At 30.4% G+C, this 13,085-nt stretch overlaps 1 protein-coding gene across 1 annotated transcript in view; it reads right to left on the minus strand.

Annotated features, from left to right (window-relative positions):
• The window catches only part of LOC114418073 (aquaporin NIP6-1-like), a 37,355-nt gene extending 33,348 nt beyond the window's left edge, over window positions 1-4,007 (minus strand). The window contains exons 1-6 of the mRNA XM_028383221.1: window positions 3,762-4,007; window positions 3,371-3,424; window positions 3,061-3,279; window positions 2,645-2,839; window positions 1,685-1,779; window positions 1,301-1,422 (exon numbers count right to left, since the gene is read on the minus strand). Coding sequence (XP_028239022.1) covers window positions 1,301-1,422; window positions 1,685-1,779; window positions 2,645-2,839; window positions 3,061-3,279; window positions 3,371-3,394 — 655 coding nt within the window. The 5' untranslated portion in view covers window positions 3,395-3,424; window positions 3,762-4,007. The remainder of the gene's footprint in view (window positions 1-1,300; window positions 1,423-1,684; window positions 1,780-2,644; window positions 2,840-3,060; window positions 3,280-3,370; window positions 3,425-3,761) is intronic.
• Window positions 4,008-13,085: the final 9,078 nt, after the last annotated feature.

The raw sequence follows: 13,085 nt of genomic DNA on the forward strand, positions 1-13,085 counted from the left end.
CGTCAATGATTCAGTGTCACGTGAAGTTAATGATGAACGTACCTTGAAACGCATTTTCACATGAAGTAAAACATAAAATATTGTATAATAAAGATTAAAAAATAATATAATATAAAAAATATATGGTGAAAATAGTTTAAAATTAAGATTTAAAGAATAATAAAGATAAGATAAAAATAACATTTTAGATAAGATTTAAAGAACATTAATGATAGGATGAAAATAAAACTAATAAACATGGACATAAATACGTTTATAATCTTTTTTAGTTTCTTGTCAACCATCTTAATTCTTAGGTGATATTTTATTAAAAAAATATACATATTCTTGAAGTATATCTCTAAAACTATGGAACTATGAATCATAGGTCTGAAAATATATTTTCAAAATAGGTATATGTAATTTCAGAATTACATTTCAAGAAAACCAAAGGGGTATACTTCTTTAAGAAGAAGACATAATAATTAATTGAGGTAAAAAAGGAAATAAGGGATGTACTTAAAAAATGAGGATGTAAATAGCAAGAACCTATCATTTTCATAATATTATTTTATCTTTAGGAAGGAAAAAAAAATTCTTGAAGTATAATTTTGCATTTTGAATTCATCATTTCATTTACGCGGCCTGTGCCTACTTTTCTTTGTCGTGAGCTTTCGTTGGTCAAAATTAAGCAGGGTGTGGTGTAACAATATTGTGTATTATAAAAATTAACTTCCATAGTGTTTTGAACTGAATAAATATTAGATCGTGAACATGGTTTTTTTTATTAGTGAACTGATATTATGACTTGTCTTTATTTATCTCTCTAATCTAGCTTGATATAGACTAACGTACTAGGATTAAAATACCCGTTAATCGCAATACTCTCTTCTAATAAAATTTTGCTTATGGGAAGAAAAGATAAATTATTAAATTAAGAAACCTTATTATTTAATTTTGAGTGAAGTGAAGATGAATGGAATAGGAAAAGTCCACAACAACAAGATGACAAAATGGGAGGTAAAGATCCCATGCTGCTCGTTTTCTTTCTACTCATAATATTTAGTAAAACAACAACAGCCACAGAAGATGCATGCATGGTACGTGCATGTGCAAAAATAACTCATACTTTACATTAAACAGATCGATATGTAATCTAATATATAGGTACGTGCAGCATGTGATGAAGAATTGCCGGGGATATGGTTAATCATATCATCACCTTCTGAAGCTCCCATTATGAGCAGAAGGTGCCTTTGTTGCTATCACTCTTCCTGCATAGTAGTGTTGCGATCAGGCAGCTTGAGCACAGTGTAGGCACCTGCCCCACATAGAGATCCAAGTATTGGAGCTGTGAGATAGATCCATATGCCCTTGTAGTTGTGTGCAGCAATTGCTGGACCCAGTGTTCTAGCCGGGTTCATTGAACTCCCAGTTGCTGCCCTTTAATTAGTAGTACATGATAATAATTAATTAGGGGACCATTTTTTTATAAATAAATAAAAAAGATTGGATTATGCCAAGAATAATTCAAATTATCGAAACAACTGCTAAACGTTTGCGTAATACTATATCATTTAACGACGTCATATCTTATGTTCCTAGTGATGCTTGTTGTAATATGTTTTATATTTTCTTTTATGGATAACCTTGCCCCGAGCAATTAGCATATTTGAATAATAATTAAGATGGGACATATATATACCCCGCCATGAGTATGTTGATCATGACAGTGGCTCCCACCACGATTCCCGCGAACAATCGCACCTGCACCATAATGATTCCCGGGAACTCTCGCACCTGCACCATAATATAACACGTCAAATTAAATCAACAGCATTATAATGATACGATTTAGCTGTTATCAATAATCTATATACTATAATATAACATATATATACTTACTAATTTGTTACATATATTAATGCACCTGTATTATTGCTATATATTGTTCAATTATTCATCATAACAATATGTTATGTTTCAAACAAACTATGTTTAATTTTTATGGGTTGCAATTAACGGCAAAGTTCCAAATCCCTTTTGTTGTTTAGCTCATAAACACACCAAACTGTATGTTCATGTTTAATATCGCAAATTAACGAACAAAAATATGCGGAGATTTATTTTCCATTAATAACCCTCGTCTTGGATACGTACCGCCCTCCTCTTGTCTGGGTAGGTAGACTCTTGCATATTTCATCAGCAATGAGAACCAATTTCTGGCTCAACTACGGAAACTTACTCCCTACGTGCATGCCTAAAATCTTTTAAAAATAATTTTATTTATAACTTGTTTTCTTTATGGTCTATTTTTGGTGCATGCACGAATATCATGAGCTTCGTGGATCTAGGTGGCAGGGCATGAGGGCCTCCTATGTATTGTCGTTGACTTGTGTCCTTTTAAAATTGAAATCATGTATTAATCGAACAAAACTTAATTATGATCTGATATGACACAAAAGCATATAAAAACCTAGAAATAGACCAAAACGTTTTTCAGAGTTTACAGTATCACTTATCTCCTTCAAATTAACACTTGTTTGACGTAATTAATTAAGCTTTGTCGATCTCAGAACATCCTTTTCACATACTTCAACTGATTCCGCTTAGTTACTTAATTATCAGATGAAGAAAGTAGTGGTTAGTAGAGTAAAATACTCACAACTCTTGTGCCGTCGGCCACTGCAGTGACAACGAACATAAGAGTAAAGCTGACCATGAACTCTGCAGCGAAAGCTTGCCCATATCCCACCGAAGGGACCGTCACTCCACCGCTCATGAATGGATGAAAAATTAACTTCAGAGCAAATGCAGCACTCACTGATGCCAAAACTTGTGCACCAATATACACAGGCACCTACAAATTAGTAATTCAGAAAAACCTTTAATATATAGTAATCAGAAAATAACAAATACTACAAAGCTTAATCAATTAGGTGCAGTTACTTAATCAACATTATCTGGATTTTTATTGAAAGACATTACCAGAAAGACCACCTACATATGTATGTCACTGTTATTTAATTTGTCCAAAAAAATGAAGGAAAATTAATTAATCAAGGCTTCATTTTGAATTACATTCTTCCACGGCATGTGCTCTATTACAGCAAAGGAGATGGTGACAGCGGGGTTGAGATGAGCTCCGGAGATGTGGCCTATGGAGCATATGATTATCATCACAGTAACTCCACTAATTACTGCACATCCCACCACTGATCCTTGCGACTTCTCTTTTTCAATTGCAGCGCCTATTGCCGCAGACATGAGAAGGAACGTGCCCAGAAACTCTGCTCCAACCTGGTTTAATTTAAAGTCAACTCAACAACATTAATTCACGCATATCATTTTGCTGGATAAAAAACTTAGCTTAGTGTAATTTTGAATATACCTTTCTTCCGAGACTAATGTCCATTTCTTTGTTGATCTCTAAATGGTAAGTAACCTGAAATCAAGTAAAGGGTTGATAGATAAGACAAGAAAAACTATATTAGACTAAACAGGTAAAGAGAGAAAAAGAGAAAAAAAGAGAGAAAGTTAATCCACAGCAATAATAGCAAACAGTCAAAGGGACGCAAAGTTATCATCAGCAGCTTCAGAGTTTTGATTGCCAATTTTCTTAGTTAATCCGCCGTTCACTGAGTTATTAACAAAATTTCTCGAAGTATCACAAACAATAGTCACCAAACCCCTAAATCAGACACAAGAACAACCACATTTGGCTAGCAAACAGATAAACCCTCGAACAATGCGTCTCTTAGCACATGAGAAGTTGAACTTACAGTTTGAGAGTGAAACGATCGGCGCAGTAAAAGTGAGAAATGAGAAAGGCAAGCACTAGTTGATTTGGGTGTGTGCGAGCGAGAGAAAAATGAGCAGCTGTGTCGACGCTGTACAGGTTTAACGGAAAGCCTATATATAGATGTTGAAAAAAATTATAAAAACAGGGCATGAGGGCCTCCTTCGTGTTTCATGCACGTTTATCATGAGCTTGGTGGGTGGCAGGGCATGAGGGCCTCCTTCGTGGTTCACGTTTATCATGAGCTTGGTGGATCTAGTGTAATAGCTTTCTTGATTTGGAGAAAGTGTATGAAAGTGGCATGAGCTGTGCTTTGCTAGTTTCTAGCATCAGCAGCTTTCATTTCCCTTTTGTTTCAAACAAACTATGTTTAATTTTTATGGGTTGCAATTAACCGGCAAGGTTCCAAATCCCTTCTGTTGTTTAGCTCATAAACACACCAAACTGTATGTTCATGTTTAATATCGCAAATTAACGAACAAAATTATGTGGAGATTTATTTTCCATTAATGAAGAAGGGTTCTCTAGCAATAGACCAGAAGATAGAGCATTCAATTTATGTCATGAATTATGCGATTTGAGTTCTGGAAATCACCCTGGAATCCGCCTTACTTTGATGCTGAAAATATAAAGAAAATAGGCCTCAGTGCCCGTTGCACCAGTGGGAATTTGATATGTATAGCACCTTTGATTGACTGATTGCACCCCAAGTAATAATAAATTAATAGAAAAAATATATTCCACCTTACTTTCATATCCAAATATTTATTTTAAACTTTATTATATTTTTAGTTCATTAAATTAAAAGGTATATGTCCTTCAAATAAAAATTTATATTTTTTTAGTTCCTTAAATTTATAATAAAATACTTTTTAAGTCTTTTCAAATTGAGTTTTTTTATAGTTTAGATACATAATTTGTGGAGTTTTTTTTTTAATAGAAGGACTAATCCAATATTTTGTAAAATTGATTGAATAAAAAATATAAATTTTAATCTGAAAACTTGGAAAAGAGACCTCAAAGGATTAAAAAATATATTAAAATTTGTATTTTAATACCAAAAGCAAATTATTGGAACAACTGCTAAACGTTTGCGTAATACTGTATTATTTAACGACTTCATATATTATGTTCCTAGTGATGCTTGTTGTAATATGTTTATAATTTCTTTTATGGATAACCTCGCCCGCGAGCAATTAGCATATTTGAATAACGATACGATTTATCTGTTATCAATAATCTATATACTATAATATAGCCTATATATACTTACTAATTTGTTACATATATTAATGCACCTGTGTTATTGCTATATATTGTTCAATTATTCATCATAACAATATGTTTTTTAAAATCTTTTTGATTAACTCACGCTTTTAAAAAAAAGTTAATTAATTACACTATCATTCTAAAATTATATTTTCCTTATCTCTTAATCTATTTCATTACTTTAGAAAGATAATAATTGAATAAAGATATACAATATAGGAAAAAAATTAATATTCTAGAAATTAAAAAAAATTATAAAAAACAAACAAATTTTTAAAAATAATTTTATTTATAACTTGTTTTCTTTAAATGAATGCTCCGTTTTCTTTATGGTCTATTCTTGGTTCATGCACGAATATCATGAGCTTCGTGGATCTAGGTGGCAGGGCATGAGGGCCTCCTCCTATGTATTGTCGTTTACTTGTGTCCTTTTAAAATTGAAATCATGTATTATTAATCGAACAAAACTTATCATCTGATATGACACAAAAGCATATAAAAACCTAGAAATAGACCAAAACGTTCTTCAGAGTTTACAGTATCACTTATCTCCTTCAAATTAACACTTGTTTGACGTAATTAATTAAGCTTTGTCGATCTCAGAACATCGTTTTCACATACTTCAACTGATTCCGCTTAGTTACTTAATTATCAGATGAAGAAAGTAGTGGCTAGTAGAGTAAAATACTCACAGTTCTTGTGCCGTTGGTCACTGCAGTGACAACGAACATAAGAATAAAGCTGACAATGAACTCATGTGATTAGTTTATTTTTTTAATTTGAAATTAAGATGTTAAAATATAGGAAATTAAGGTATTTTATAAAGTGGGGTTTGCTTGGTTTATATGCATTATATGATTAGTTTACACTGATGATGCTGGTTGCAGTATAGTGTAGTAGTGTGAGCATTATTGGATGAAGATAACATAATGCAAAAGACTGAGAAAGAAAGGTTGCAAGTTGGTGACCGATACTACTCTGTAATAGCTTTCTTGATTTGGAGAAAGTGTATGGAAGTAGCATGGGTTGTGCTTGGTAGTTTCTAGCATCAGCAGCTTTCATTTCCCTTTTGTTTCAAACAAACTATGTTTAATTTTTATGGGTTGCAATTAACCGGCAAGGTTCCAAATCCCTTCTGTTGTTTAGCTCATAAACACACCAAACTGTATGTTCATGTTTAATATCGCAAATTAACGAACAAAAATATGCGGAGATTTATTTTCCATTAATGAAGAAGGGTTCTCTAGCAATAGACCAGAAGATAGAGCATTCAATTTATGTCATGAATTATGCGATTTGAGTTCTGAAAATCACCCTGGAATCCGCCTTACTTTGATGCTGAAAATATAAAGAAAATAGGCCTCAGTGCCCGTTGCACCAGTGGGGATTTGATATGTATAGCACCTTTGATTGACTGATTGCACCCCAAGTAATAATAAATTAATAGAAAAAGTATATTCCACCTTACTTTCATATCCAAATATTTATTTTAAACTTTATTATATTTTTAGTTCATTAAATTAAAAGGTATATTGCACCCCAAGTAATAATAACTTAATAGAAAAAATATATTCCACCTTACTTTCATATCCAAATATTTATTTTAAACTTTATTATATTTTTAGTTCATTAAATTAAAAGGTATATGTCCTTCAAATAAAAATTTATATTTTTTTAGTTCCTTAAATTTATAATAAAATACTTTTTTAGTCTTTTCAAATTGAGTTTTTTTATAGTTTAGATACATAATTTGTGGAGTTTTTTTTAATAGAAGGACTAATCAAACATTTTGTAAAATTGAGTGAATAAAAAATATAAATTTTTATCTGAAAACTTGAAAAAGATACCTCAAAGGATTAAAAAATATATTAAAATTTTTATTTTAATACCAAAAGCAAAATCCTTGTACTATGATTGCTAGTTCGTTATAAAATTAAAATATAAAACGGTATTACATTTGTATTACATTTGTATTTTAAAATAAAACGTGATCCCTAAGGATTTGATATTATTAATTGACAATTATTGTGTACTTTTGGTTTTTTCACGTTAATCCCAGTGATGAAGAATGAGATATACTCTAAGAAAAGAGAATAGGTTGTAGAGAAAAGAAGAGAAGATTATATTTCTTCAAATAAATTTTTATATTTATAATTTTTTCCTCTTTTATAAAAGTTAACATTGCTTTTTTATCTCTTTTAAATGAGATATTTATATTTACTTGCGAAAAGTTTTGCTTAAAATCTCAAAGATCAATTATGAAAGATGACTGATTTAAAAAAAAAACATAAAAAATATTAAAGAGTTTAACTCAATTATTTAAGGGTGATACATATGTTATTGTAAACTCTAACATTATTTATGTTTGATTTGATAAAACAAACATGAAAAAAAAATTATATTTATAGTATCGATCATGTTGTACTTAGACAAAGGTCTTTGGTGCCAAACTTTATCTTATGTTGCTGCATGGTGATCTCTTTGTCAGCGCTGTATATTATGTCTTTTTGCGTAAGGTTCTTTCCCGCAATGTTTATACTCTAGATTTTTTTTAAGATACTACTTGGTTGGCACCTGTCTTACACTTTATCGCACATATTAAACAGTATTATTAAACTGCATCATAACACTGAACCTTTAATATTGAATATTAATAATAAATAATAAAAATATGACATGTAAAGGTGACAAGCAAAAACTAATATACTTGTAGCATTTCTATTCTTGCAAAATTATGTTGAAAGACTAATTAATTAAATGATTTTATGGAAAATTTCACATGTTTAGTTAACCAAAATCAATTTTGGCATCTCTTGTCCAAACACACACTTACTCCTCTCTCAGGAAATAAATTAAATGCCTCAATCTCTTTTAAGCGAAACTGCTATTTATGATCACAAATGTATTGTTAAGTAGATAGCTAATTAGAATTAGGTGACATTGAATTTGACATGACACATGATGTTAGATAAGTTATTATAATGATAAAACTAGACTATTATATATTTTGTCATGTTACTTGTATCACATCTTCACATAAAGCATTGACATAAATCAGGGAATGATTAATTTCTACTCTTCTTTTAAGTACCAAGAAAAATTGACAATGATGTAATCCTAAAATGGTATGAGAAATGTGAGGTGTCCCACGAAATTCTTATAACCTTTCCCTTTCTAGAGGGTTGGACCCAACCTCATTTTATTGTTGATTGTCACAACAGCAACACAAAGTGTTGTGCACAAACAATGAGGACGGTTGGCTTGCATTGCCGAAACACATGTTGTGATACCTAGCTAACAAAGAATTCCTTTATATTCGATGGATAACTAATAATTTAATAACTTTCTGAGATTGTTTAACTCTTTTATTTGTGCTCACGTTGGTTTGGAATCAAATGCTTGACAAAAAGGATAATGACAAGAAAGGATAATAAAAATGGTTTAAGAGAAATGTGTTTAATTTAAGAGGAATGAATAAATAAATAAAATGGTTTATTCAATTAAAATAATTTATTTTCAAAATGTAAAGATCGATTATCAAAATATATAATCAATTATTCACAAAAAAAAAACTGTATAAACAATTGTAGGACATGAAAATCAATTTTCAAGTTTTCAAAATCGATTTTCATATGAGTGTTTACTGATATAGTTGGAGGTATATAATTAAATTAAAGTATAATTGGATAATTAAGTACTAGGTTTCTCTTAATATTATCTGTTTCTGTACTGTTGTGTTTACTAAGCCTAATTTACCTAAAAATCCATTTAGAAGATCTTCTTGCTTATATATTCAGTATGAATCATATAATAAAAGTAATAAGGACTCAAGAATTTATCCATTTGCAACCCATCATATAACATGAGAACATCTAGCGATAACTCAAACATAACCACTTATTTCCACTCCATACAAATCACACCACCATGTGATAGTGTAAATCTGAATATGACAAAAGAGATATAAGTAAACACGTGCCTATGACTCATTTGTAATCATATTGCTATATACTATAACATGTCTAAGATCTAATGCGGAGTGGAGAAAGTTAGGCCAAAAGTAGAGATAAGGTAGCTTCAATAATGTTATTTCAATGAGTCAATGAGACTGATTTTTGGACAAGTCATAGCATATTTGATTTGAATTATGCCCAATTCTACGGTGATAATCAACTGTGGTTTGGATCTGCGCTGAATTTATTCATCATAGGATACAAATAAACAACAATAAGTTATATGCAAGAATTTCTGATCTGGATTTGTTAATGATTTCCAATCAAACTATTATGTCAAGGACTAAAGGCTACCACTCCAAAGCATTAAAAATAAAAAAAAAAATCTATGTTGCATACTTTTTCTAAAGCAAATTCTTTCAGCTTTTTTTTCTAGAATGCGTTAGCAGTGTTTTTTTATTAAAACAACAACAGCCACAGAAGATGCATGCATGATAAGTGCATGTGCAAAAATTACTCATTCTGGGTAAAGTCTTGCTATCACTCTTGTAGTGTTGCGATCACTCTTCCTGATGTGATCAGGCAGCTTGAGCAGTGTATGCACCTCCCCACATATTAATTAAGGGACCATTTTTTTATAAATAAATAAAAAAAAGATTGGATTATTCCAAGAATAATCCAAATTATCAGAACAACAGCTAAACGTTTGCGTAATACTATATTATTTAACGACTGCATATATTATGTTCCTAGTGATGCTTGTTGTAATATGTTTATAATTTCTTTTATGGATAACCTGGCCCGCGAGCAATTAGCATATTTGAATAACGATACGATTTATCGGTTATCAATAATCTATATACTATAATATAGCATATATATACTTACTAATTTGTTACATATATTAATGCACCTGTGTTATTGCTATATATTGTTCAATTATTCATCATAACAATATGTTTTTTAAAATCTTTTTTATTAATTCACGTTTTTAAAAAAAGTTAATTAATTACACTATCATTCTAAAATTATATTTTCCTTATCTCTTAATCTATTTCATTACTTTAGAAGATAATAATTGAATAAAGATATACAATATAGGAAAAAAATTAATATTCTAGAAATTATAAAAAAATTATAAAAAAACAACAAATTTTTAAAAATAATTTATTTATAACTTGTTTTCTTTAAATGAATGCTCCGTTTTCTTTATGGTCTATTCTTGGTTCATGCACGAATATCATGAGCTTCGTGGATCTAGGTGGCAGGGCATGAGGGCCTCCTCCTATGTATTGTCGTTTACTTGTGTCCTTTTAAAATTGAAATCATGTATTATTAATCGAACAAACTTATCATCTGATATGACACAAAAGCATATAAAAACCTAGAAATAGACCAAACGTTCTTCAGAGTTTACAGTATCACTTATCTCCTTCAAATTAACATTGTTTTACGTAATTAATTAAGCTTTGTCGATCTTAGAACATCGTTTTCACATACTTCAACTGATTCCGCTTAGTTACTTAATTATCAGATGAAGAAAGTAGTGGTTAGTAGAGTAAAATACTCACAGTTCTTGTGCCATTGGTCACTGCAGCAACAACCACATAAGAATAAAGCTGACAATGAACTCATGTGATTAGTTTATTTTTTTTAATTTGAAATTAAGATGTTAAAATATAGGAATTAAGGTATCCTATAAAGTGGGATTTGGTTGATTTATATGCATCATGTGATTAGTTTACACTGATGATGCTGGTTGCACTATTATTGGATGAAGATAACATAATGCAAAGAGAGAGAAAGAAAGGTTGCAAGTTGGTGACTGGGTGCTACTGTGGATAGTTTTCTTTAATTTGGAAAAAGTGTATGGAAGTGACATGGGTTGTGTGTTGCTAGTTTCTAGCATCAGCAGCTTTCATTTCCCTTTTGTTTCAAACAAACTATGTTTAATTTTTTATATGGGTTGCAATAACCGTTCCAAATCCCTTCTGTTGTTTAGCTCATTAAAACACCAAACTGTATGTTCATGTTTAATATCGCAAATTAACGAACAAAATATGCGGAGATTTATTTTCCATTAATGAAGAAGGGTTCTCTAGCAATAGACCAGAAGATAGAGCATTCAATTTATGTCATGAATTATGGGATTTGAGTTCTGGAAATCACCTGGAATCCGCCTTACTTTGATGCTGAAAATATAAGAAAATAGGTTGCAGTGAGAACCATTTTTGGATTTTTTTTATTCAAGTGGTACGTACCGCCCTCCTCTTGTCTGGGTAGGTAGACTCTTGCATATTTCATCAGCAATGAGAACCAATTTCAGGCTCAACTACGGAAACTTACTCCCTACGTGCATGCCTAAAAAAAGTTAATTAATTACATTATCATTCTAAATTATATTTTCCTTATCTCTCAATCTATTTCATTACTTTGAAAGATAATAATTGAATAAAGATATACAATATAGGAAAAAAATTATAAAAAAACAAACAAATTTTAAAAATAATTTTATTTATAACTTGTTTTCTTTAAATGAATGCTCCGTTTTTCTTTATGGTCTATTTTTGGTGCATGCACGAATATATCAGCTTCTTGGATCTAGGTGACAGGGCATGAGGGCCTCCTATATATTGTCGTTGACTTGTGTACTTTTAAAAATTGAAATCATGTATTAATCGAACAAACTTATCATCTGATATGACACAAAAGCATATAAAAACCTAGAAATAGACCAAAACGTTCTTCAGAGTTTACAGTATCACTTATCTCCTTCAAATTAACACTTGTTTGACGTAATTAAGTAAGCTTTGTCGGTCTCAGAACATTGTTTTCGCATACTTCAACTGATTCGGCTTAGTTACTTAATTATCAGATGAAGAAAGTAGTGGTTAGTAGAATAAAATACTCACAACTCTTGTGCGGGGTGGCCACTGCAGTAACAACGAAACATAAGCATAAAGCTGACAATGAACTCTATAGCGAAAGCTTGCCCATATCCATTGAAGGGGACGTCACTCCACCGCTCATGTATTTTGTCCTTTTTTTTGTCTAGTATTAAGTATTAAATTTCTCTGTCTTTATTTTAAATCAGTTAACTCTTTTTATTTCGTTGCTTGAAACTTGGGTCACATGAACTACTTAGCATAAGCAAAGTTCATGTGAATACAACACTCAATCTTACTATTTATTTATTACTTGCAATTTTGTTCACATGTCAGTCGGTTAACACCATACATGATAGGTTATGATTTGATGACGGTGTAAAATTTTTTTACAGGACCATAATCAATCACAATTGACCATAATGATAAATTTATTATTTGTTGATTTTTATGATAGTTACTTTAAAATTCATACTAACAAGAATTATGATTCAGAGAATAGTGTAAGAATGTTCTACACTGTTCATACATGACCATTAAAGTCTTTAAAATTTGTATCTAATAGTTAGTTACAACTTGTTAAATTTAGAATCTGATTTGAGTAAAGATTTGCTCTACTCATTTTAGATATTTTTTTGGGATTAGTTACCAAGTTTGGGTAAAATGCCCTCTCCAAGTTTGGGTGTGTTGGTAGATATATTTAAGAAATAAAATGTTTTCAATGCCTATTTTTGTTTATAATATTTAAATTCAAGACTTTTTTTTTAAAAGAATATTAATTAATTATTAGAATCATCATTACCTAATTGATAATTACTATTTTAATCATATATTGGAAGTTTCATATTTGATAATTAATATTTAGTATTACATTGACTTGACTAACTGAAAATTGAGCAAACAGATACAGTCAAAATAACTGTATAAAAAATGAATTTTAACCAAATCAACCATTTAAAAATTCATGAGGTATAGTTATATTATAGTATGTGAAATAAGATAATTAAGATAAACTAATGGTATATAAAGGAAAAAAAGTTAATACTAAAAAACATTATAAAAATCACATGAATAAATATATAAATCAGGTGTCAATGTGAGAATTGGAAAAAAGAAAACAGAATAACGAATGGCGAATGACCGGGACCAATGGCATTTGGTAAAAGCCCACGAGGCCCGCCAATGCTGCTTCGCCTATTT

The sequence above is a fragment of the Glycine soja genome, chromosome 7 (genome assembly GCF_004193775.1).
Source record: "Glycine soja cultivar W05 chromosome 7, ASM419377v2, whole genome shotgun sequence".
Classification (NCBI taxonomy): domain Eukaryota; kingdom Viridiplantae; phylum Streptophyta; class Magnoliopsida; order Fabales; family Fabaceae; genus Glycine; species Glycine soja.